The sequence below is a fragment of the Oncorhynchus tshawytscha genome, linkage group LG03, assembly GCF_018296145.1.
Source record: "Oncorhynchus tshawytscha isolate Ot180627B linkage group LG03, Otsh_v2.0, whole genome shotgun sequence".
Lineage (NCBI taxonomy): Eukaryota > Metazoa > Chordata > Actinopteri > Salmoniformes > Salmonidae > Oncorhynchus > Oncorhynchus tshawytscha.
In genome coordinates, this window is record NC_056431.1 from 50,613,204 (window position 1) to 50,640,309 (window position 27,106).

Genomic DNA, 27,106 nt, shown 5'->3' on the forward strand with positions numbered 1-27,106 from the left:
ATCACTGAAACTCAGAGTTTTATTGTTTTCGCTTCCATGAATTGTCCCACAGAGACTAATCAAAAATACATTTTTCATACAACATTGGAGCATTTACATCATGGACATGTTGTCCATGATACGCCTCATGCTCATGAACCTCATGCCACCACTCATGCCTCCCATTCCCATGCCCATATCCCTGAAGCTCCTGTACTCTCCAGGCCTCATGTACATCTGCCTGCCTCTGAAGTGGGGCTGCTCGTACATCAGCCAGTGGCCGTCCATCACGTTGCAGGACTGGCAGTCGGACATGCGGAAACGCTCCTGGATGGAATCACAGTCGTCCATCATCTCGTGCATCTGACCTCCGAAGTTCTCCCTCTCGTAGATCCTCATCCTAAAGTTTCCACAGTGCTGTACGGAGGAAAGTACAGTATAGGGTTACTTAATTGATTAGTGAAATAATCAACAAACTCATGTTGTAGGAGAACACTACCATTAAAGAATTATTTTCAAAGACTAGATATATAAATCAACCTACCACGGGGATCATGCGGCAGGACCTGATGCACTCACTCATTCCCATCATGCTCATGTAGTCGGAGTACTCTCCCCTTCTCATGAAGTACTGGTTTCCCATGAAGTTGGGGCGATCGTACACCATGAAGTTGCCGCTCTCCACCCTGCAGGAGTGGCACCTGCTCAGGTAGGAGGTCAGCTCAGGGCAATCGGAGCTGGTCTCATAGGAACCACCCTGGAAGTTCTTGTCCTCGTAGAAGATGATCTGGGGATTTAAATGTTTAAAAAAAAGTTTTTTAATTTAACTAGGCAAGTCAGTTAAGAACAAATTCTTATTTACAATGACTGCCTAGGAACAATGGGTTAACTGCCTTGTTCAGGGGCAGAACAACATATTTGTACCTCGTCAGCTCAGAGATTCAATACACCGACCTTTTGGTTACTGGCCCAAAGCTCTGACCACTAGGCTACCTGCCGCCCCAAATAGTCAACAACTTTGAATGACAAACATTTTGTCAGTAATACTGTCCTAAAGAGCAGAGGAGCTACAATTGACAATGCACAACTGAGCTATGATAATGAACTACATCTGCATTGAACTACATTTTACCTGATACTCTTTCTGACATTATGAAATTGTTGTAGATGTCAAATAGTCTATCACATAAGGTATGCAATGTAGATAAAAGAAACCGAGGGCAAAATATTTTAATTTGCCTACCTTGCCCATCATGATGATGTTTGTTCTTCAGGACTGCACTGTGACTGCACTGAATTCCTGTCTGTTTTAACACTTACCTTTATACCTGACCAAAACCAAAAGAATTTGTGGCCTCTCATTGTGTAAAGTCCTGACACAGCAACACAGCATAGGGGCCTACTGCTCGATGTGGACTTTAAATGGTTAATTTCTGTCTCTGTATGCTTTCTGTCACAGATGCATGTTGTGGCCATATTGTGTTCTACACATAAAGAGTAAAACAGAAGCTTCTGAACATCCTGCATGTACAGTGGGGGAAAAAGTATTTAGTCAGCCACCAATTGTGCAAGTTCTCCCACTTAAAAAGACGAGAGTGGCCTGTAATTTTCATCATAGGTACACTTCAACTATGACAGAAAAAATGAGGGAAAAAAAATCCAGAAAATCACATTGTAGGATTTTTAATGAATTAGTTGCAAATCATGGTGGAAAATAAACTTTTGTTTTTGAAACCAAATACTTATCTCAATACTTTGTTATATACCCTTTGTTGGCAATGACAGAGGTCAAACGTTTTCTGTAAGTCTTCACAAGGTTTTCACACACTGTTGCTGGTATTTTGGCCCATTCCTCCATGCAGATCTCCTCTAGAGCAGTGATGTTTTGGGGCAGTTGCTGGGCAACATGGACTTTCAACTCCCTCCAAAGATTTTCTATGGGGTTGAGATCTGGAGACTGGCTAGGCCACTCCAGGACCTTGAAATGCTTCTTACGATGCCACTCCTTCGTTGCCCGGGCGGTGTGTTTGGGATCATTGTCATGCTGAAAGACCCAGCCACGTTTCATCTTCAATGCCCTTGCTGATGGAATGAGGTTTTCACTCAAAATCTCACGATACATGGCCCCATTCATTCTTTCCTTTGCACGGATCAGTCGTCCTGGTCCCTTTGCAGAAAAACAGCCCCAAAGCATGATGTTTCCACCCCCATGCTTCACAGTAGCTATGGTGTTCTTTGGATGCAACTCAGCATTCTTTGTCCTCCAAACATGACGAGTTGAGTTTTTACCAAAAGGTTCTATTTTGGTTTCATCTGACCATATGACATTCTCCCAATCTTCTTCTGGATCATCCAAATGCTCTCTAGCAAACTTCAGATGGGCCTGGACATGTACTGGCTTAAGCAGGGGGACACGTCTGGCACTGCAGGATTTGAGTCCCTGGCGGCGTGGTGTGTTACTGATGGTAGGCTTTGTTACTTTGGTCCCAGCTCTCTGCAGGTCATTTACTAGGTCCCCCCGTGTGGTTCTGAGATTTTTGCTCACCGTTCTTGTGATAATTTTGACCCCACGGGGAGATCTTGCGTGGAGCCCCAGATCGAGGGAGATTATCAGTGGACTTGTATGTCTTCCATTTCCTAATAATTGTTCCCACAGTTGATTTCTTCAAACCAAGCTGCTTACCTATTGCAGATTCAGTCTTTCCAGCCTGGTGCAGGTCTACAATTTTGTTTCTGTTATCCTTTGACAGCTCTTTGGTCTTGGCCATAGTGGAGTTTGTAGTGTGACTGTTTGAGGTTGTGGACAGGTGTCTTTTATACTGATAACAAGTTCAAACAGGTGCCATTAATACAGGTAACGAGTGGAGGACAGAGGAGCCTCTTAAAGAAGAAGTTACAGGTCTGTGAGAGCCATAAATCTTGCTTGTTTGTAGGTGACCAAATACTTATTTTCCACCATCATTTTCAAATAAATTGATAAAAAATCCTACAATGTGATTTTCTGGATTTGTTTTTCTTCATTTTGTCTGTCATAGTTGAAGTGTACCTATGATGAAAATTACAGGCCTCTCTCATCTTTTTAAGTGGGAGAACTTGCACAATTGGTGGCTGACTAAATACTTTTTTGCCCCACTGTATATGTAAAACACATTGTCATACATTCAGGTCTAAAATTATTGTCACCCTTGATATGAATGAGCAAAAAAGACTGTATGAAATAAATAATTAAAATACTGAGCTATATTGTATGCTCCCAAAAATGGAAAAATACTATTATTTTATACTAATAAAATTGCTCAGAGAAGGAGATTTAGTTTAAGAGGTAACACTTTATTTTCTCAAAAAGATAGCTGGCAAAAGGATTGGCTCTCCTAAAGATTATTAAACACTGGACAAAAATACAAAAATACAAACGCAGAAATACAAATACAACTTCAAAGATTTTACTGAGTTACAGTTCATGTAAGAAAATCAGTCAATTGAAATCAATAAATTAGGCCCTAATCTATAGATTTCACATGACTGGGAATACAGATATGCATCTGTTGGTCACATCACAGATACCTTTAAAAAAAAGTAGGTGCGTGGATTAAAAAAACAATCAGTATCTGGTGTGACCACCATTTGCCTCATGCAGCGCAATACATCTCCTTCTCATAGAGTTGATCAGGCTGTCCAACCCCTCCTCAATGGCTGTGCGAAGTTGCTGGATATTGTCAGGAACTCGAACACGCTGTGGTACATGTTGATCCAGAGCATCCCAAACATGCTCAATGGGTGACATGTCTGGAGGATATGCAGGCCATGGAAGAACTGGGCCATTTTCAGCTTCCAGGAATTGTGTACAGATACTTACAACATAGGTTCTTGCAGTATCATGCTGAAACACGAGGAGATGGCGGCAAATGAATGGCACAACAATGGGCCTCAGGACCTCATCTCGGTATCTCTGTGCATTCAAATTGCCATCGATAAAATACAATTGTTTTCATTGTCCATAGCTTATGCCTGCCCATACCATAACCTCACCACCACCATGGGGCACTCTGTTCACAACGGTGACATCAGCAAACCACTTGCCCACATGGCATTATTCACATTGTCTGCCATCTGCCCGGGAATGTTGAATGCGGGATTCATCCGTGAAGAGCACACTTCTCCAGCGTGCCAGTGGCCATCGAAGGTGAGCATTTGCCCACTGAAGTAGGTTACGATGCTGAGCTGTAGTCAGGTCAAGACCCTTGGCAGGATGTCAAGCGCACAGATGAGCTTCCCTGTGATGGTTTCTCACAGTTTGTGCAGAAACTCTTCAGTTGAGCAATTCCACAGTTTCATCAGCTGTCCGGGTGGCTGGTCTCAGATGATCGCACAGGTGAAGAAGCTAGATGTGGAGGTCCTGGGCTGGCTTGATTACACGTGGTCTGCAGTCGTGAGACCAGTCGGACGTACTGCCAAATTCTCTACCATCCGGCTTATGGTAGAGAAATGAACATTAAATTCTCTGGCAACAGTTCTGGTGGACATTCCTGCAGTTAGGATGCCAATTGCATGCTCCCTAAAAAATGGAGACATCTGTGGCGTTGTGTTGTGTGCCAAAACTGCACATTTTAGAGTGACGTTTTATTGTCCCCAGCACAAGGTGCACCTTGGTAATGATCATGCTGTATAACCCCCTAAGGATGATGTTCGCGCCCCAGAGGAAATCTAATTATCATAATAAAACAATCCCGATACAAATCTGTTCGTTTAAGCTAGAGATCTGTTCTTACATCGGATGTGTCTCAAATCCACCACATCCACTGATGTCGCACTTCCTCTGCAGTGAAAGTTAAGAGAGTTAGAGTGGGGTTTGTCAGACCATGAGACATCCCGAAATTGGTCTTCTGACAAAATTGTCTCTGGGGTCCGAAACGGTTTGGCCTCCGAAACTATTATGGTTTAACTGCAGTGTAGGTACATTATGTACTTAATAAAAGTACATATTATGTATCTAATGTCCACTGCAATTATACCAATAAGCATTTTTCTACAGCTGGCCATGCTTTCCACTTGGCTACCCCTACCCCGGTCAACAGCCCTGCACTCCCCACAGCAACTCGCCCATACCTTCCCCATTTCTCCTTCTCCCAAATCCAGTCAGCTGATGTTCTGAAAGAGCTGCAAAATCTGGACCCCTACAAATCAGCCGGGCTAGACAATCTGGACCCTTTCTTTCTAAAATTATCTGCCGAAATTGTTGCCACCGCTATTACTAGCCTGTTTAACCTCTCTTTCGTGTCGTCTAAGATTCCCAAAGATTGGAAAGCAGCTGCGGTCATCCCCCTGTTCAAAGGGGGACACACTCTTGACTCAAACTGCTACAGACCCATATCTATCCTACCCTGCCTTTCTAAGGCCTTCAAAAGCCAAATCAACAAACAGATTACCGACCATTTCGAATCCCACCATACCTTCTCCGCTATGCAATCTGGTTTCAGAGCTGGTCATGGGTGCACCTCAGCCACGAATCAAGGTCCTAAACGATATCTAAACCGCCATCGATAAGAAACAATACTGTGCATAAACAAAGAGATCTTCTGACAATTCATCTTAATGGTTGTACAGTCGTCTCAAATAAAACTGTGAAGGACCTCGGCGTTACTCTGGACCCTGATCTCTCTTTTGACGAACATATCAAGACTGTTTCAAGGACAGCTTTTTTCCATCTACGTAACATTGCAAAAATCCAAAACTTTCTGTCCAAAAATGAAGCATAAAAATGAATCCATGCTTTTGTTACTTCTAAGTTAGACTACTGCAATGCTCTACTTTCCGGCTACCCGGATAAAGCACTAAATAAACCAGTTAGTGCTAAATACGGCTGCTAGAATCCTGACTAGAACCAAAATATTTGATCATATTACTCCAGTGCTAGCCTCCCTACACTGGCTTCCTGTTAAGGCAAGGGCTTTACTACTAACCTACAAAGCATTACATGGGCTTGCTCCTACCTATCTCTCTGATTTGGTCCTGCCGTACATACCTACACGTACGCTACGGTCACAAGACGCAGGCCTCCTAATTGTCCCTAGAATTTCAAAGCAAACAGCTGGAGGCAGGGCTTTCTCCTATAGAGCTCCATTTTTATGGAATGGTCTGCCTACCCATGTGAGAGACGCAGACTCGGTCTCAACCTTTAAGTCTTTACTGAAGACTCATCTCTTCAGTGGGTCATATGATTGAGTGTAGTCTGGCCCAGGAGTGTGATGGTGAACGGAAAGGCTCTGGAGCAAGGAACCGCCCTTGCTGTCACTGCCTGGCCGGTTCCCCTCTTTCCATTGGGATTCTCTGCCTCTAACCCTATTACAGGGGCTAAGTCACTGGCTTACCGGTGCTCTTTCATGCTGTTCCTAGGAGGGGTAGGAAGTGATCTTCCTGTCTGGGTTGGAGCCCCCCCTTGGGTTGTGCCGTGGCGGAGATCTTTGTGGGCTATACTCGGCCTTGTCTCTGGTTGAAGATATCCCTCTAGTGGTGTGGGGGCTGTGCTTTGGCAAGGTGGGTGGGGTTATATCCTTCCTGTTTGTCCCTGTCCGGGGGTATCATCGGATGGGGCCACAGTGTCTCCTGACCCCTCCTGTCTCAGCCTCCAGTATTTATGCTGCAGTAGTTTATGTGTCGGGGGGCTAGGGTCAGTTTGTTTTATCTGGGGTACTTCTCCTATCTTATCTGGTGTCCTGTGTGAATTTAAGCATGCTCTCTCTAATTCTCTCTTTGTCTCTTTCTTTCTCTATCTCAGAGGACCTGAGCCCTAGGACTATGCCTCAGGACTACCTGGCATGATGACTCCTTGCTGTCCCCAGTCCACCTGGCCGTGCTGCTGCTCCAGTTTCAACTGTTCTGCCTGCGGCTATGGAATCCTGACCTATTCACCGGACGTGCAACCTGTCCCAGACCTGCTGTTTTCAACTCTCTAGTGACAACAGGAGTGGTAAAGATACTCTTAATGATCGGCTATGAAAAGCCAACTGACTTGCTGCACCCTCGACAACTACTGTGATTATTATTATTTGACCATGCTGGTCATTTATGAACATTTGAACATCTTGGCCATGTTCTTTTATAATTTCCACCCGGCACAGCCAGAAGAGGACTGGCCACCCCTCATAGCCTGGTTCTTCTCTAGGTTTCTTCCTAGGGAGTTTTTCCTAGCCATCGTGCTTCTACACCTGCATTGCTTGCTGTTTGGGGTTTTAGGCTAAGTTTCTGTACAGCACTTTGAGATATATATTGTTTTTTAACCTTTATTTAACTAGGCAAGTCAGTTAAGAACAAATTCTTATTTTCAATGACAGCCTAGGAACAGTGGGTTTAACTGCCTGTTCAGGGGTAGAACGACAGATTTGTACCTTGTCAGCTCGGCGATTTGAACTTGCAATAACAGCTGATGTACGAAGGGCTATATAAATAAATTTGATTTGATTTTGATTTGTGCAGCCGTATTCATTGACCTGGCCAAGGCTTTCGACTCTGTCAATCACCATATCCTCATCGGCAGACTTGATAGCCTTGGTTTCTCAAATGATTGCCTTGCCTGGTTCACCAACTACTTCTCTGATAGAGATCAGTCTGTCAAATCGGAGGGTCTGTTTTCCGGGCCTCTGGCAGTCTCTATGGGGGTGCCACAGGGTTCAATTCTTGGACCGACTCTCTTTGTATACATCAATGATGTCGCTCTTGCTGCTGGTGAGTCTCTGATCCACCTCTACGCAGACGACACCATTCTGTATACTTCTGGCCCTTCTTTGGACACTGTGTTGACAACCCTCCAGGCGAGCTTCAATGCCATACAACTCTCCTTCCGTGGCCTCCAATTGCTATTGAATACAAGTAAAACTAAATGTATGCTCTTCAACCGATCGTTGCCTGCACCTGCCCCCCTGTCCAACATCACTACTCCAACATTACTACAGCTCTGAATTAGAATATGTGGACAACTTAAAATACCTAGGTGTCTGGATAGACTGTAAACTCTCCTTCCAGACTCACATCAAACATCTCCAATCCAAAGTTAAATCTAGAATTGGCTTCCTATTTCGCATCAAAGCATCCTTCACTCATGCTGCCAAACATACCCTTGTAAAACTGACCATCCTACCAATCCTCGACTTCGGCGAGGTAATTTACAAAATAGCCTCCAATACCCTACTCAATAAATTGGATGCAGTCTATCACAGTGCCATCCGTTTTCTCGCCAAAGCCACATATACAACCCACTACTGCGACCTGTACGCTCTCGTTGGCTGGCCCTCGCTTCATACTCGTCGCCAAACCCACTGGCTCCAGCTCATCAACAAGACCCTGCTAGGTAAAGTCCCCCCTTATCTCAGCTCGCTGGTCACCATAGCAGCACCCACCTGTAGCACGCGCTCCAGCAGGTATATCTCTCTGGTCACCCTCAAAACCAATTCTTCCTTTGGCTGCCTCTCCTTCCAGTTCTCTGCTGCCAATGACTGGAACAAACTACAAAAATCTCTGAAACTGGAAACACTTATCTCCCTCACTAGCTTTAAGCACCAGCTGTCAGAGCAGCTCACAGATTACTGCACCTGTACATAGCCCATCTATAATTTAGCCCAAACAACTACCCCTTTCCCTACTGTATTTATTTATTTATTTAGCTCCTTTGCACCCCATTATTTCTATCTCTACTTTGCACATTATTCCACTGCAAATCAACCATTCCAGTGTTTTACTTGCTATATTGTATTTACTTCGCCACCATGACCTTTTTTTGACTTTACCTCCCTTATCTCACCTCACTTGCTCACATTGTATATAGACTTATTTTTCTACTGTATTATTGACTGTATGTTTGTTTTACTCCATGTGTAACTCTGTGTTGTTGTATGTGTCAAACTTCTTTGCTTTATCTTGGCCAGGTCGCAATTGTAAATGAGAACTTGTTCTCAACTTGCCTACCTGGGTAAAAAAGGGGGAAAAAAAATAAATAAAAAAATACTCTCTGTGAAAGTAGTGTAGGAGTGAAGTGGGATGTAGCAAAGGGTTTGAACAATGGCACACAAATGTGTCTGACCTCAACTGTCCTAGTCGGCAACACATGACAAATATAAATAGTTTGTTGAACATTCATCTAAGTAAACAGCGTACATGTATAAACTGTTTTTCATGATTTATACATGATTACACAGTGCCTTCAGACAGTATTCATGTGGAATTCCCTTGACTTATTCCACATTTTGTTGTGTTACAGCCTGAATTCAAAATGGATTAAATGTATTATTATTATTATTATTTTTATAATACTGAAATACAGAAATATTTCATTAACATAAGTATTGACACCTTAGAATGACCTTTGGCAGCGATTACAGCTGTGAGTCTTTCTGGGTAACTCGCGAAGCGCTTTACACACCTCGATTGTACAATATTTGCACATTATTATTATATTTAAAATTCTTTAAGCTCTGTCAAGTCAGTTGTTGATCAGCCATTTTCAAGTCTTGCCACAGATTTTCAAGTCAATTTAAGTTAAAACTGTAACTAGGCCACTTAGGAACATTCAATGTCGTTTTGGTAAGCATCTCCAGTGTATATTTCGCCTTCTGTTTTAGGTTATTGTCCTGCTGAAAGGTGAATTAATCTCCCAATGTCTGGTGGAATGCAAACTTAACCAGGTTTTCCTCTAGGATTTTGCCTGTGCTAAGTGCCATTCCATTTATTTTTTACGTTGAAAAACTCCTCAGTCCTTAACAATTACAAGCATACCCATAACATGATGCAGCCATCATTATACTTGAAAATAAGGCAAGTGGTACTCAGTAATGTGTTTTATTGGATTTACCCCAAACACAACACTTTGTATTCAGGACAAAAAGTTAATTGCTTTGCCAATTTGTTAACAGTATTACTTTCGTGCCTTCTTGCAAACAGGATGCATGTTTTGGAATATTTTTATTCTGTACAGGCTTCCTTCTTTTATGTCAATTAGGTAAGAATTGTGGAGTAAAATGTTGTTGATCCATCCTCAGTTTTCTCCTATTATAGCTATCAAACTCTGTAACTGTTTTAAAGTCACATTCGTCTCATGGTGAAATCCTTGTGCAGTTTCCATCCTCTCCGGCAACTGAGTTAGGTAGGACGCCTGTACCTTTGTAGAGACGGGGTTATTGATACACCATCCAAAGTGTTATTATTAAGTTCACCAAGCTCACAAGGATATTCAATGCCGTTATTTTTTCACTGCTCGACTGAGGGACCTTCCAAATCATGTCAAATCAATCTAATTTACCACAGGTGGACTCCAATCAAGTTGTACAAAACATCTCAAGGATGATCAATAGAAACAGGATGCACCTGAGTTCAATTTCGAGTCTCATAGCAAAGGGTCAGAATACTTATGTAAATATGATATTTCTGTTTTTTATTTTTAATAAATCAGCAACCATGTGTAAAAATCTGTTTTTGCTTTGTCCTTATTGGGTATTGTGTGTAGATTGCTAAAGATGTGTATTTATTTGATACATTTTAGAATAAGGCTTTAACGTAATAACATTTTGAAAAAGAAAGTTGTAAAGAGGCCACGACAAAACCCATTCCCCCTCAGGAAACTGAAAAGATTTGGCATGGGTCCACAGATCCTCAAAAGGTGTTACAGCTGCACCATCGAGAGCATTCTGACGGGTTGCATCACTGCTTGCTATGGCAACTGCTTGGCCTCCGACCTCAAGGCACTACAGAGGGTAGTGCGTATGGCCCAGTACATCACCGGGGCCAAGCTTCCTGCCATCCAGGACCTCTATACCAGGCGATGTCAGAGGAAGGCCCTAATAATTGTCAAAAACTCCAGCCACCCTAGTCATAGAGTGTTCTCTCTGCTACTCCACGGCAAGCGGTACCGGAGCGCCAAGTCTAGGTCCAAGAGGCTTCATAACATCTTCTACTCCCCAAGCCATAAGACTCCTGAACAGCTAATCAAATGGCTACCCAGACTATTTGTACACCCCCCATACGCTGCTGCTATTCTCTGTCATTATCCATGCAAAACCACTTTAATAACCCTACCTTCATGTACAGTTGAAGTCGGACGTTTACATGCACTTTGGTTGGAGTCATTAACTTCTTTCGGACAGGGGGGCAGTATTGAGTAGCTTGGATAAAAAGGTGCCCAGAGTAAACTGCCTGCTATTTAGTCCTAAAAGCTAGAATATACATTAGTAGGTTTGGACATAAAACACTCTGAAGTTTCTAAAACTGTTTCAACGATGTCTGTGAGTATAACAGAACTCATATGGCAGGCAGAAACCTGAGAAAAAAATCCAACCAGGAAGTTGGAAATCTGAGGTTTGTAGTTTTTCAACTCTTTGTCTATCCAAGATACAGTGGAAATGGGGTCATATTGCACTTCCTAAGGCATCCACTAGATGTCACCAGTCTTTAGAACCTTGTTTGATGCTTCTACTGTGAGGGAGGGGGGAATGGGAGCTGAATGAGTCAGAGGTCTGCCAGAGTGCCTTGAGCTGACCACGCGTGTTCAAGTTAGAGTTCGCTTGCGTTCCATTGCATTTCTATAGACAAAGGAATTCTCCGGTTGAAACATTATTGAAGATTTATGATAAAAACATCCTAAAGATTGATTCTATACATTGTTTGACATGTTTCTACGGACTGTAACGGACCTTTTTGACTTTTCGTCTGCTCATGCCTCATGTATTTGGATTACTGGGCTAAACGCGCAAAAAAAGGAAGGTATTTGGATATAAATTATGGACTTTATCGACCAAATCAAACATTTATTGTGGAACTGGGATTCTTGGGAGTGCATTTTGATGAAGATCATCAAAGGTAAGTGACTATTTATAATGCTATTTCTGACTTTGTTGACTCCACATCATGGCGGATATCTGTATGGCTGTGTTTTTCTGTGACTAGGTACTGACCTAACATAATCGTTTGGTGTGCTTTCGTCGTAAAGCCTCTTTGAAATCGGACACTGTGGGTGAAATACTTGTATGTTTGAGGAATTTTAATTATGGGATGTCTGTTGTTTTGAATTTGGCGCCCTGCACTTTCACCGGCTGTTGTTGAGGTGGGACGCTACCGTCCCGAATATCCCAGAGAGGTTAAAACTCGTTTTTCAACCACTCCACAAATTTCTTGTTAACAAACTATAGTTTAGGCAAGTCGGTTAGGACATCTACTTTGTGCATGACACAAGTAATGTTTCCAAAAATTGTTTACAGACAGATTATTTCACTTATAATTCACTGTATCACAATTCCAGTGGATCAGAAGCTTACATGCACTAAGTTGACTGTGCTTTTAAACAGCTTGGAAAATTCCAGAAAATGATGTCATGGCTTTAGAAGCTTCTGATAGGTTAATTGACATCACTTGAGTCAATTGGAGGTGTATCTGTGGATGTATTTCAAGGCCTACCTTCAAACTCAGTGCCTCTTTTCTTGACATCATGGGAAAGTAAAACTAAATCAGCCAAGACCTCAGAAAAAAAATTGTGGACCTCCACAAGTCTTGTTCATCCTTGGGAGAAATTTCCAAACGCCTGAAGGTACCATGTTTATCTGTACAAACAATAGTAAGCAAATATAAACACCATGGGACCACGCAGCCGTCATACCGCTCAGGAAGGAGATGCGTTCTGTCTCCTAGAGATGAACATACTTTGGTGTGAAAAGTGCAAATCAATCCCAGAACAACAGCAAATGACCTTGTGAAGATGCTGAAGGAAACAGGTTCAAAAGTATCTATATCCACAGTAAAACGAGTCCTATATCGACATAACCTGAAAGTCTGCTGAGCAAGGAAGAAGCCACTGCTCCAAACCACCATTAAAAAGCCAAACTACGGTTTGCAACTGCACATGAGGACAAAGATCGTACTTTTTGGAGAAATATCCTCTGGTCTGATTAAACAAAATTAGAACTGTTTGGCCATAATGACCATCGTCATGTATGGAGGAAAAAGAGTATGCTTGCAAGCCGAAGAACAGCATCCCAACCGTGAAGCACGGGGGTGGCGGCATCATGTTGTGGGGGTGCTTTGCTGCAGGAGGTACTGGTGCACTTCACAAAATAGATAGCATCATGAGGGAGGAGAAGTATGTGAATATATTGAAGCAACATCTCAAGACATCCGTCATGAAGGTTAAAGCTTGGTCGCAAATGGGTCTTCCAAATGGACATTGACCCCTTGCATACTTCCAAAGTTGTGGCAAAATGGCTTAAGGACAATAATGTCAAGGTATTGGAGTGGCCATCACAAAGCCCTGACCTCAATCCTATAGAACATTTATGGGCAGAACTGAAAAAGCATGTGCTGAAATAAATCATTCTCTCTTCTATTATTTTGACATTTCACACTCTTCAAAAAAAGTGGTAATCCTAACTGACCTAAAACAGGGAATTTTTACTAGGATTAAATGTCAGGAATTGTGAAAAACTGAGTTGAAATGTATTTTGCTAAGGTGTATGTAAACCTCCAACTTCAACTGTATATAACTACCACAATTAAATTGACACCTGTGCCCCAGCACATTGACACATTGACTCTGTACCGGTACCCCCTGAATATAGCCCCACTATTGTTATTTAGTTATTTGTTTTTCTTAGCTCTTACTTTTTTAAATGGAATTTCATAAAACTGCATTGTTGGTTAAGGGCTTGCAAGTAAGCATTTCACTGTAAGGTCTACACCTGTTCTATTCTGTGCATGTGACAAATACGATCTGATTTTATTTGAAAAGTCAAGGGTTCTGAATACTTTCCAAAGGTGCCGTCACGGGCATCGTAAGAAGCAAAGACACACATAGCCAGACAGCATTGGCTATAAATTATCGTTCAGCTTTGGTCTCCTAAACTATGTTCTTATCTCGCTCTTGGTACCACTCAGGACCAAAACCAAAACCTCATCCACTAGCATATATCAAATACACCCCTCCTGGACAATATCACAGAGACAGTGAGCCTCCTAGGCCATATACTAAATCAAGATAAGGGAAACCTCAGAGGGGACATGTAAATAGTTAGACACATTCCCATAAGAAGACAAGCCTAACCTCTCCCCAATGGGAAAAGTAGGGAGTGACTGGCACACAGATATTGTGGAACCAAGAGATAATTGGTTCCCCCTCAATCATCCCTTCACATGGTTTAAAAGATACGTTTACATATGAAAATTAATAAAACATCTTATTTATAAATGTTACCTAAAGGTTTCTGATTCTGCCACAACAGGCCCCTCAGAGTTGCATGCTCAGTCTCCTCCTGTACTCCTTGTTCACTCATGACTGCACAGGCCCCCCACAACTCCAACACCATCATTAAGTTTGCTGATGACACAACAGTGCTACCTCTGATCACTGACAACGATGAGACTATAGGGAGGAGGTCAGAGATCTGACCGTGTGGTGCAAGGACAACAACCTCTCCCTCAACGTGATCAAGACAAAGGAGATGATCATGGACTACAGCAAAAGGAGGACCGAGCAAGCCCCCATTCTCATCGACAGGGCTGTAGTGGAGCGTGTTGAGAGCTTCAAGTTCCTTGGTATCCACATCACCAACAAACTAACATGGTCCAAGCACACCAAGACAGTCGTGAAGAGGGCACGACAAAACCTACTCCCCCAGGGCCAAGCTTCCTACCATCCAGGACCTCTATACCAGGCAGTATCAGAGGCAGGCCCTAAAAATTGTCAAAGACTCCCTTAAAATTGTTAAACACTCCAGCCACCCTAGTCAAAGACAGTTCTCTCTGCTACCACATGGCAAGTGGTACCGGACTAGCAAGTTTAGGTCCACAAGGCTTTGAAAGTACCAGTCAAAAGTTTGGACACCTACTCATTCAAGAGTTTTTCTTTATTTTATTTTGTCTTGATGACAGCTTTGAACACTCTTGGCATTCTCTAAACCAGCTTCATGAGGCAGTCACCTGGAATGCATTTCAATTAACAGGTGTGCCTTGTTAAAAGTGAATTTGTGGAATTTCTTTCCTTCCTAATGTGTTTGAGCCAATAACTTGTGTTGTGACAAGGTAGGGGTGGTATACAGAAGATAGCCCTATTTGGTAAAAGACCAAGTCCGTATTATGGCAAGGACAGCTCAAATAAGCAGCAAGAAATGACAGTCCATCATAACTAAGACAATCAGAAAAATGTCAAGAACTTTAAAAGTTTCTTCAAGTGCAGTTGCAAAAACCATCAAGCGCTATGATAAAACTGGCTCTCATGAGGATCACCACAGGAAAGGAAGACCCTGAGTTATCTCTGCTGCAGAGGATAAGTTCATTAGAGTTACCAGCCCTCGAAATTGCAGCCCAAGTAAATGCTTCACAGAGTTCAAGTAACAGACACATCTCAAGATCAACTGTTGAGAGGAGACTGTGTGAATCAGCCCTTCATGGTCAAATTGCTGCAAAGAAACCACTACAATGGAGTGATGCATCAGATGACCTGGCCTCCACAATCCCCCGACCTAGACCCAACTGAGATGATTTGGGATGAGTTGGACCGCAGAGTGAAGGAAAAGCAGCCAACAAGTGCTCAGCATATGTGGGAACTCCTTCAATACTGTTGGAAAAGCAATGTGCAAAGCTGTCATCAAGATCAAGGGTGGCTACTTTAAAGATTCTAAAATCTGAAATATATTTTGATTTGTTTAAAACTTTTTTGGTTACTACATAATTCCATGTGTTATTTTATAGTTTGATGTTTTCACCTTTATTTAACCAGGTAGGCTAGTTGAGAACAATATTTAATTTTGGATTGGAGATTTAATATGAGTCTGGAAGGAGAGTTTAAAGTCTAGCCAGACACCTAGGTATTTGTAGTTGTCCACATTAGGGTCGACCGATTAATCGGAATGGCCGATTATAGGGCTGATTTCAAGTTTTCATAACAGTCGGTAATTGGCATTTTTGGACACCAATCATGGCCGATTACAATGCACTCCACGAGGAGACTGCGTGGCAGGCTGACTACCTGTTATGCAAGTGCAGCAAGGAGCCAAAGTAAGGTGCTAGCTAGCATTAAAAGTATCTTATAAAAAACAGTCAATCTTAACATAATCACTAGTTAACTACACATGGTTGATGATATTACTATTTTTTCTAGCTTGTCCTGCGTTGCATATAATTGATGCGATGCCTGTTAATGTATCATTGATTCATAGCCTACTTCACCAAACGGGTGAAGTATTTAACAAGCGCATTCGCGAAAAAAGCACTGTCGTTGCCCATAAACAATGCCTTTCTTAAAATCAATACACAAGTATATATTTTTAAACCTGCATATTTAGTTAATATTGCCTGCTAACATGCCTGCTAACATGCATTTCTTTAAACTAGGGAAATTGGGTCACTGATCTTGCGTTCTGTATATGGGTATATGCAGCAGTTTGGGCAGCCTGGTTATTTGCGAAATATGAAGACTATTTCTTCCTAGCGAAGACAGCCAACTTTGCCAAATGGGGGATGATTTAACAAAGCGCATTTGTGAAAAAAGCACAAGCGTTGCACGAATGTACCTAACCATAAACATCAATGCCTTTCTTAAAATCAATACACAGAAGTATATATTTTTAAACCTGCGTAGTTAAAAGAAATTCATGTTAGCAGGCAATATTAAACTAGGGAAATTGTGCTACTTATCTTGCGTTCATTGCAATCAGAGTCAGGGTATATGCAACAGTTTGGGCCGCCTGGCTCGTTGCGAACTAATTTGCCAGAATTGTACGTAATTATGACATAACATTGAAGGTTGTGCAATGTAACAGGAATATTTAGATTTATGGATGCCACCTGTTAGATGAAATACGGAACGGTTCTGTATTTCACTGAAAGAATAAACATTTTATTTTTTAAATGATAGTTTCCGGATTTGACCATATTAATGACCTAAGGCTCGTATTTCTGTGTGTTATTATGTTATAATTAAGTCTATGATTTTATATTTGATAGAGCAGTCTGACTGAGCGGTGGTAGGTAGCAGCAGGCTCGTAAACATTCATTCAAACAGCACTTTCGTGCGTTTGCCAGCAGCTCTTCGCAATGCTTCAAGCAATGTTTATGACTTCAAGTCTATCAACTCCCGAGATTAGGCTGGTGTAACCGACGTGAAATGGCTAGCTAGCTAGCGGGGTGCGCGCTAATAGCTTTTCAAACGTCACTCGCTCTGAGACTTGGAGTAGTTGTTCTCCTTGCTCTGCAAGGGCCGCGGCTTTTGTGGGTAACGATGCTTCGAGGATGGCTGTTGTCGATGTGTTCCTGGATCGAGCCCAGGTAGGGGCGAGGAGAGGGACGGAAGCTATACTGTTACACTGGCAATAATGAAGTGCCTATAGGAATATCCAATAGTCAAAGGTATATGAAATACAAATGGTATAGAGAGAAATAGTCCTATAATTCCTATAATAACCTCAACCTAAATCTTCTTAACTGGGAATATTGAAGACTCATGTTAAAAGGAATCACCAGCTTTCATATGTTCTCAGGTTCTTAGCAAGGAACTTAAACGTTAGTTTTTTTACATGGCACATATTGCACTTTTACTTTCTTCTCCAACACTTTATGCATTATTTAAACCAAATTGAACATGTTTCATTATTTATTTGAGGCTAAATGGATTTGATTGATGAATTATATTACGTTAAAATAAAAGTGTTCATTCAGTATTATTGTAATTGTCATTATTGTAAATAAAAAGTAAAGTAAAAAAATTGGTCGATTAATCGTTATCAGCATTTTTTGGTCCTCCAATAATCGGTATCGGCGTTGAAAAGTCATGATCAGTCGACCTTAAGAGCAGTTGGATGCCATGGAAGGAGTGTTGTATGGCATTGAACCTTGTTTCAGAGGTTTGTTAACAGTGTCCAAAGAAGGGCCAGATGTATAGAGAATGGTGTTGTCTGCGTAGAGGTGGATCAGGGAATCACCCGCAGCAAGAGCGCCATCGTTGATATATACAGAGAAAAGAACCGGCCTGAGAATTGAACCCTGTGGTACCCCCATGGACACTGCCAGAGGTCCGGACAACAGGACCTCCGATTTGACACACTGAACTCTATCTGAGCAGTAGTTGGTGAACCAGGCGAGGCAGTCATTTGAGAAACCAAGGCTGTTGAGTCTGCCGATAAGAATACAGTCGAAAGCCTTGGCCAGGTCGATGAAGACGGCTGCCTAGTACTGTCTTTTATCGATGGGGGTTATGATATTGTTTAGGATCTTGAGCATGCCTGAGGTGCACCCGTGACCAGCTCGGAAACCGAATTGCACAGCGGAGAAGGTACGGTGGGATTCGAAATGGTCAGTGATCTGTTTGTTAACTTGGCTTTCGAAGATTTTAGAAAGGCAGGGCAGGATGGATATAGGTCTGCAACATTTTGGGTCAAGAGTGTCACCTCCTTTGAAGAGGGGGATGACCGCAGCAGCTTTCCAATCTTTGGGGATCTCGGACGATACGAAAGAGAGGTTGAACAGACTGGTAATAGGAGTTGCAAAAATGGCAGCGGATCATTTTTAGAAAGAGATTGTCCAGATTGTCGAGCCCAGGTGATTTGTACGGGTCCAGGATTTGCAGCTCTTTCAGAACATCTGCTGTCTGGATTTGGGTGAAGGAGAAGCTGGGGAGGCTTGGGCAAGTAGCTGCGGGGGGTGCGGATCTGTTGGCCGGGGTTGGCATAGCCAGGAGGAAATCATGGCTAGCCGTAGAGAAATGCTCATTGAAATTCTCGATTATCGTGGCTTTATCGGTGGTGACAGTGTTTCTTAGCCTCATTGCAGTGGGCAGCTGGGAGGAGGTGCTCTTTTTCTCCATGGATTTTACAGTGTCCCAACACTTTTTGGAGTTAGAGCTACAAGATGCAAATTTCTGTTTGAAATTTCTGCCCTGGAAGTTAATGTCCTCGTAGAAGATTATCTGCAAGAGACCACACATCAAATGTTCAATTCCCTGTCTCAAGTGGTTTGCTGAAGTTCTGTGAAGTTCTGTTAGTAATACACGAGGATAGTCACCCTACTATTAAGCAATAAGGCCCTAGGAGGTGTGGTATATGGCTAAGGGATGTGACACATGACGCAACGTGGAGTGCCTGGATACAGCCCTTATCCATGGTAAATCGGCCATATACCACAAAGGTCTACCAAAGTAAATAGACGAGTAAAAAAACATTTTTGTCACGTCTGATACACTACGGTCTGATACACTACGGCTTTCAGACAATCGTCCTTCATGTCTCAAACCACCCGGTTTATAATATGCAATAAACTATGATGATCTAAATATCCATCCTTACCTATCTTTATTCCATTTCAAGCTATCTCCTGTACTTTTCCATTAGTTGAATCCAAGATTGGGCTGTGTTAGAGGACTGTCAGGCTAACCCAGAGCTGGCTGATATGTGCACACCTTGTTTGATGTTCTTTGTGGGATTCTGTCCAATGACCTGTGGCTGCCAGTGGGATTTATACTTTATACTCACCGTAATGGGGTTTTGTTATTCACATTTTATGGAACCTGATGAATAAGCAGGTCTGCAATCACTGTCTTTCTTTTTCGATATCACGACTCACAATGAGGGAGTGCCCAAGGCGCTGAAGACACAAGGAGGAAGCAGGAATGTAAAGAACAGAGTTGATTTCTTAAGGTAACTGTCCAGTAAAAATGTCACTTTTAAAAATTAATATTCGGTTAACTCATACCCAAATAATGTTGAATAATGACTCGTATTTGTGGCAAAAGCATTGGAGAAAAAATAAAATCCCACCTCAAACTTGTATTTCAAACTAACCATTTAAAAAATGCTTGCTATTTCCTCATAGTATATGATATCATACTCCTGAGGTGGATGAGCTGGCCAATTAGTGGTCTAGAAGCGGATGAGCTGGCCAATCAGCGGTCTACTTGCATGAATATTTTTTATGACTGATATACTCCTACACCATTCTGTTGTTGGGGAACGCCCACAACATTCCAACATAGAAAAGCTGCATTTTAACATACTTCGTTTTTAAAATATTGGAAGGAAAACTATGCTGTAGGTCATATTTAATTTAAATCTGGAAACTGGACAGTTACTTGCATGTTTAGGAGTCTACCGTTTTTGAAGGCTGTACAGATGCACAAAATTATGGTATTTATGAAATATTATGTTAATAATCGGCTAATTTCGGGAAAGCGAGTTTAAACATTGAACCGTCAATATCACACTGAATTTATTGCTCTCTTTTTCAAGAGAGAGACTTGTCTATAAAATACATTTGTCAGTCCCATTTCCCACAATAAGTAACCCTAATTTGTGGGAACTGTCATAATGCAACTGTCATAATCTCTGTTAATCTCTGTTAATCATAATCTCATAATCTCAGATTAACTCCATTGTATATGATTGTGTTGTCATGTGTGTCTTTGTAAACAAACAAAGTATAGTTTCAAAACGTTCAAAGCTATCATTTCAATCTCATGGACAGTCAATCCTTGCATCCATAGCTCTGTTGTTACGTTTCCCCAGCCCCATCCCCCATACAATGCCAAGTGGTGGAATTGCCATTGGGCTGAAACAAACTCAGGATTGTGGCTTCAATCAAGGGCATGCTTCAAAGTACCAATAACAGTAGTTCGAGATTAAGGGGCTCAGCCTTTGCAAAAATGTTTTTGTAAATTAATGTATTGAAGGATGTAGGCTTTAGCTCAGCAAGTTTATACACTCCTGTGAGGGTCAGCAGACCCAGGTTGGATCCCAGATGGGTCTCTTTGTGAAGGAGGTTGAAGTGGATCGGAGGTGCTTCAATAATGTACAGTCATGGATTTTTGCCTGAGACATAAAGACTTCACTAAGCTCCCTGAAGTAACACTGGCTTACAGGGGACACACATAGCAAAATCACAAGTATTAAATCAACACAAAGTGTTAAATGTAACACTCAAAAGTGTCTATATAGTGCCATACCACACAGAGTTAACGTTACTGCTTCTGTCACTGGCCAACAATATTTGTTGTAATCACATTGCACTGGTGCTGTTTAAAATATTTTTAATCATGTAAAGGAGATAAAATAACCACTCAAATTCATGGACAGAGATATGGATTCAAGAAAACATGGTCCATGAGATTACCAGGAAAGTTTTAAACATTTTGAGGCTATACATTGTTTGTTAACAAATACTAAAAGCTCTGAAGAAGTCCTTTAGGCCGATAAGTCAAGTTTATTAAAGAGCAGTGATATTAGCAAGAGCAGCGTGCGGGTTTCTTCTTTTCTTTCTTTTTTTCTCTTGTTAACAAATACCAAAATTACAACAGAATCAAACGATGGCATAATACAGTTTTAGATTGAGGGTTAATATCTCTAATCTGTGGTTTCAGATTTGTTTGTTCTAGAGTCACAAAGACCCTATAGTCATCCAAGAACTCCCTACTCTGACTGCACATAGCCCACAGAGGAGTTCCGTACACACTTTGTCATTCTTGAAATATCTCAATACTTTTTCCCGATCTGAATGAGACATAAATTGAAGGATTGAAGAAAGTAATTCATGGTGGTCACACTTTCAAAATGAGAAAATATTCTTGTTCTGTTTCAGAGTTTACGTTGTGTCAATCATTTGACAGCTTTCTTTACAATGCATTGCCATGCTCTTTCCTCTGTCTCCACAGTAAATTAAGAGCACATCAAAAGCCACAAGAGGATCCCATCAGCGACTACTAAATTCTGACTCGATATTGACTATTGGGATGAAAGTTCAGTCATTATAGCTTCTACAACTTCAGACTTGCACGATGAGACAACACAGTTGCAAAACGAGACAGTTCCTGAACATGATGCTAAAGACAAAATAAAATCACAAAAAAAATGTATTTTAGATCGAACAATACTAGATGCCAAAAGAAACCAATAAAGATTGCATGATAGCAGACTGCTTGAAAGCAATCCATATAATGCATTTAGAGGATGGGCTGGGAGAGTTGGTCTTCAGAACTTTCACATCACAGTTCTGCCAATTCTTTGATACGGAGCCATTGCATTGGTACAAAGGGACATTAAACTTGAACAAACCATTTTGCTGATATGCAAATCAGGCTAATTTGCTTAACAAAGGCTTTCCTTTGTCGGCACATTCTGCATTTCGATATAAACCTCAGCAGTACAGCTGGTGAGTGGGAGGTGAGCAATAACAATAAAACATGGGGAAGGTGAGAAGGAGTCTTTAGATGATATAGATAATATCAGAGAATATATGTAAAACGTGTATGAGAAACTTTGCTCGACAGAAAAAGTGCTTATACTTTTAGTTATGTTAATCTGCCTTGATTTGACTACTGACTTTGATTGGGATTTTTTGTCACTTCTGTAACTTCAAGCAGCATTGTAGGTATTGCAGCTTGGCAGAGGAGCAATCATTACAGCCACATATTGGTAGAAGTACTGTATAAAAGGTATGGCTTGTATCTTACCAGGCTTTTCTGTCTCTATCTCTCTTCCAGATTGTATTCTTTGAGGATAAGAATTTCCAAGGTGGTAGTTATGAATGCAGCAGTGACAGCCCAGACCTGCACTCCTTCTTCAGCCGCTGTAACTCTATCAGGGTGGAGAGCGGCTGCTGGGTTCTGTACGAGCGCCCCAGCTATGCAGGCTACCAGTACATCCTGACCCCTGGGGAGTACCCTGACCACCAGCAGTGGATGGGCTTCAACGACAGCATCAGATCCTGTCGATCTATCAAAAACGTAAGCCTACCTACCAAAAGTACAAACTGTAAGCCTAGTTTGAAGATGGGACTGACGAGTCTGACGTTTATTTGTGTCAGTAGATAGATACTGACAACTTGAGGCAAGAAGTTCATAATCATTGCTCAAAGTCCCCAGAAAACAGTTTATTGATTTGCATTACTTCTAGCATTTATTTTGCTTTTTGACAGATGTTTTCTCGATCTTAAATGTACCCATTTTACATCAGACAGACATCACTAACTTGTTTTTATTTATTTTATGCTTGTATATTTGGGTTTTGGCAATTAGGATGTTAAAATGTGTCTGACCAGATTTGGATGCAGGGCAATGCCCAGCTTGAATGGAATGCCCCAGGGTGCACCAACCAGGCAATGATCAGTCAAAAGCCAACAGACAATAAGGATAGATAAAAGGCTCATGTTTTGGCAGCAGTTTGCCTCATGTCCAGGCCCATCTACATCAGTTGTTGAAGGAAACCAGGACAACAGCCAATAAACCAATTTAAAGAGGCATCCCACATTTCTAATATCATTTTTTGCATACTAGATAAATGACAATTCAAATAATTAACATGATTACTTTAATATGATTAATTAAGGATACTGGCATTTATATATTTTTGGTTGTATTTATTTTGCAGGTCTATGGAAATTCCTACAAGATCAGATGCTATGACAGGCCAGATTTTGCTGGCCATATGGCAGAGTGGAGTGAGGACTGCCCATTGGTCCACGAAGCATTCAAGTTCCATGAGTTCCACTCTGCTGTGGTGATGGACGGTGCCTGGGCATTCTACGAGCTGCCCAACTACAGGGGGCGCCAGTACTTCCTGGAGCGCAAAGAGTACCATAACTTCACGGACTGGGGCGCCACCTCCCCTGTCGTGGGCTCCTTCCGCAGGATCACAGAGTTCTAGAACCTTACAACCTCTAGAGTTCTAGAGCCCTACGATGACCCCTTTCCCAGAAACCTCTCTGCAGTGCCTTATGACACCCACCTCTGTGTGAGAGTGTTGCAGTCTAACAAATAAAACTCTGTCTGATTCCCACATACCCCATTGTCTTCATTCATTTGACATGGGAATCACCGGGCACAAGTACTGTATGTCAACACCAGTAGATCTACTCACACTGTTTCTTTAGTCATCTTTGCAACCATATCAACAACACTAAAATAGAATGGAACAGAATACAATACAATCCTGTATTGCCTTCCAAGGAACAAAGTCTTTACACAATCCTATAGAAGAAACCCATACAAATGAACACACAAACAGTTTGTAACACGGTACAGTGTCACACAATAAAAAGCCAGTTAAACATGTACAGTCTAAGGGGCAGTGTTACATTCCGTAAAGACAACCCTAGATGTCATCGCTCAACAGAAAAGGGAACTAACAAAGTAGTCACTTTGACAACCAAATCAAAACAGAAAGTGTTTCAGACGGGTTCTGAAAGAAACCCACGAGGGTGTCCACTGAATGTTGGCAAAGCAACTAGAAAGGAACCTAAAAGACAACCCCTGTGGATGCCCACTTGAATTCCTCATAAATTCCTCATAAAAGACAAAATAAAATAAAAAACGGACAAAATCTTAGGATAGGGAGTTACAAAAAATGTAGACCAAACCTAAGAGGGGATTAAGATTACGGCTTTGTTTGGCTACCTAAAGTGGAAGCACTAATGTGAGGCGTAACTCTCCCAACATCTCCTTTTCCAGCAGATGTACTGGGCTAGCAGGTCTTAAATACTCTCTGGGCCAGCTCAGGTGTAACCCATTTTGACAAGGTATCCAACCTCGAAGTGGAGAGAACACCCAAAGCCAGTAATAGCACACACAGCAGACAAATACAATTCTGATCATCCAAATACAATTGGATGATCGACACTTACATGTTTAAATTCAAGATGCATTACAATGAATCAGATTGTATGCAATTTTGCATTACTTTACCACTCAAAGACTTCTAAATAAAATGCTAGCATACCATGACATCTCAGCACACAACACAACTCATCAAGAGTAGGATTAAAAAGGTATTTCTCTGAGCAATGCATGCACTACCCAGATAATATTTAAGTTTAGGAACAAGGGATATTCAGTACAACGGCCCATGTCAACATAAGCCCTTGTCACTGTGACAGTTTGCATATTACATGTGATGTACTACAACAACTTTATCCAGGATAATATTCAAATGTTGACTGTGAAACATGTTCACTTTGATGTTACACCTGCATCGTCATTTAGCTGTGTTGATCCTGGATCGTAATTGAATTATGCTTATCCTGCATTCAACCCCCTGAGTCGATACATGTTAAAATCACATTTGGCGGCAGTTACAGCTGTGATTCTTTCTGGGTAAGTCTCTAAGAGCGTTGCACACTTGGATTGTACAATATTTGCATATTATTATTAAATTATTCAAACTCTGTCAAGTTGGTTGTTAATCATTCCTAGACAGACATTTTCAAGACTTGCCATATATTTCAATCCGTTTTAAGTCAAAACTGTAACTAGACCATTGGGAACATTCAATGTTGTCGTGGTAGCCAACTTCAGTGTCTATTTGGCATTGTGTTTTAAGTTCTTGTCCTACTGTTTCCCAATGTATGTTGGAAAGCAGACTGAACCAGATTTTCTTCTAGGATGTTGCCTGTGCTTAGCTCTATTCCGTTTATTTTTATCAACAACAAAAAACTCCCTAGTCCTTGCCGATGCCAAGCACACCCATAACATGATGCAGCCACCACCATGCTTGAAAATATGAAGAATGGTACTCAGTGATGTGTTGGATATACCCCAAACATAACACTTTGTTTTCAGGAGTTAAAGTTCATGTCTTTGACACATTTTTTTTGCAGTTTTACTTTGTGCCTTATTGCAAACAGGATGCATGTACAGGCTTTTCACTCTGTCAATTATGTTAGTATTGTGGAGTAACTACAATGTTGTTGATCCATCCTCAGTTTTCTCCTTTCACAGCCATTAAACTCTGTAACTGTTTTAAAGTCACCATTGGCCTCTTGGTTAAATCCCTGAGCGGTCTCCTTCCTCTTAAGAAGGAATGTTAAGAAGGATGCCTCTATTTTTGTAGTGACTGGGTGTATAGATACACCGTCCAAAGTGTAATTACTAACCTCACCATGCTCAAAGGGATATTCAATGTCCTTTTTTTACCCTTCTACCAATAGGTGACCTTTGCGAGGCATTGGAAAACCTCCCTTCATTTGTAAAAAAAATATATATATATACACAATTACATTATGGTGTATTGTGTGTAGGCCACACACAATCTCAATTTAATACATTTTCTAAAACAACAAAATGTGGAAAAGGTCAAGGGGTGTGAACACTTTCTGAAGGCACTGTAGACATAGTATATCGATCCCGGATTGTAATTGAACTGTTTATTCCTGGATCTGTCTCTATACATTTTGTGAATCAGAGCAAAAACAATTCTAACAAAAATGTGTCCTATTCATTTGAGATAGCTACAATCAGGACCATAAAACTATATTGGCTTACAAAAGTTGTTAGAAATCTGTCTTGGAGTTGTGCTAGTGGGCTGTTTGAAACTGAGATACGTATATGGAGGACTTCTGCACAAAAGAATTGAGGGTTTCATCAACAACGGCATGAAAGCTAGTAGTTGGCATTGAAAGTGGTATGCTGATAATACAGGACTGCATTTGCATGAACTGTATGAACTGCATATAGAATCATATTTGGCCTTTTTAAGACTTTGCGTTTAAGACATTTACTTCTGGGTTCTGTAAGAGTGGCCCAGCAACTACTTCCTCCCTTCCTCTATAAGGAAAGGTTGCACATATCATAATGAATACATAGACAAAAGTGCATTTGTATTCCCATAAAGACAGAATCATGTATTTCATTCATTACAAAGTTATTACAATGTATCACTGCTGGACTTTAAAAAAATGATTTTAACAACATATTAGAATGACATAATACAATAGTTTCAGTATTGTATTTTCATTTTGATGTGAAGATAAGGGATTATCTAGAATAAGGGATACTGAAACAGAGTAGTACAGTTGTAACATTTAGTTGTTTGTCCATTCGATACGGACAGCCTGTTAAGAGCTTGTGAAGTCCTGGCCTAAATGTATCATGACATGGATTTTCATGGGTTAAAACATACAGTGAGACTCATTCGATTTCCCATTAGATTTATTTGTTTAATGTTTATCTCAAGCTGCCCTTGGCGGCCCTGGATTGTTTTGGATCCCACATGAACTGACTGAAATGTGGCACTTTCTACCTGCTATTGTGTGTGGATCAGTGATTCAGTGCTTTAGAACAATGCGTTGAGCCTAGATAAATATTTGAATAGCTGATTGAAATATCTGATTCACTTTGTGCTAACCA

General features: G+C 41.3%; 2 protein-coding genes across 2 annotated transcripts; one reads left to right on the forward strand and one right to left on the reverse strand.

The window, feature by feature from the left end:
* LOC112238379 (gamma-crystallin M3-like) lies at positions 1 to 1,328 on the reverse strand. The gene is made up of 3 exons (XM_024406963.1): positions 1,223 to 1,328; positions 524 to 766; positions 1 to 396 (listed from the first exon to the last, which is right to left on the reverse strand). The coding sequence occupies exons 1-3, from the start codon at positions 1,232 to 1,234 to the stop codon at positions 94 to 96; spliced, it is 558 nt and encodes a 185-aa protein (XP_024262731.1). The 5' UTR covers positions 1,235 to 1,328; the 3' UTR covers positions 1 to 93.
* A 20,792-nt stretch (positions 1,329 to 22,120) lies between these two features.
* Positions 22,121 to 23,766, forward strand: LOC112245768 (gamma-crystallin M2-like). The gene is made up of 3 exons (XM_024413935.1): positions 22,121 to 22,177; positions 22,469 to 22,711; positions 23,355 to 23,766. Exons 1-3 carry the CDS (start codon positions 22,169 to 22,171, stop codon positions 23,628 to 23,630), a joined length of 528 nt encoding a protein of 175 aa, XP_024269703.1. The 5' UTR covers positions 22,121 to 22,168; the 3' UTR covers positions 23,631 to 23,766.
* The last annotated feature ends 3,340 nt before the right edge of the window (positions 23,767 to 27,106 follow it).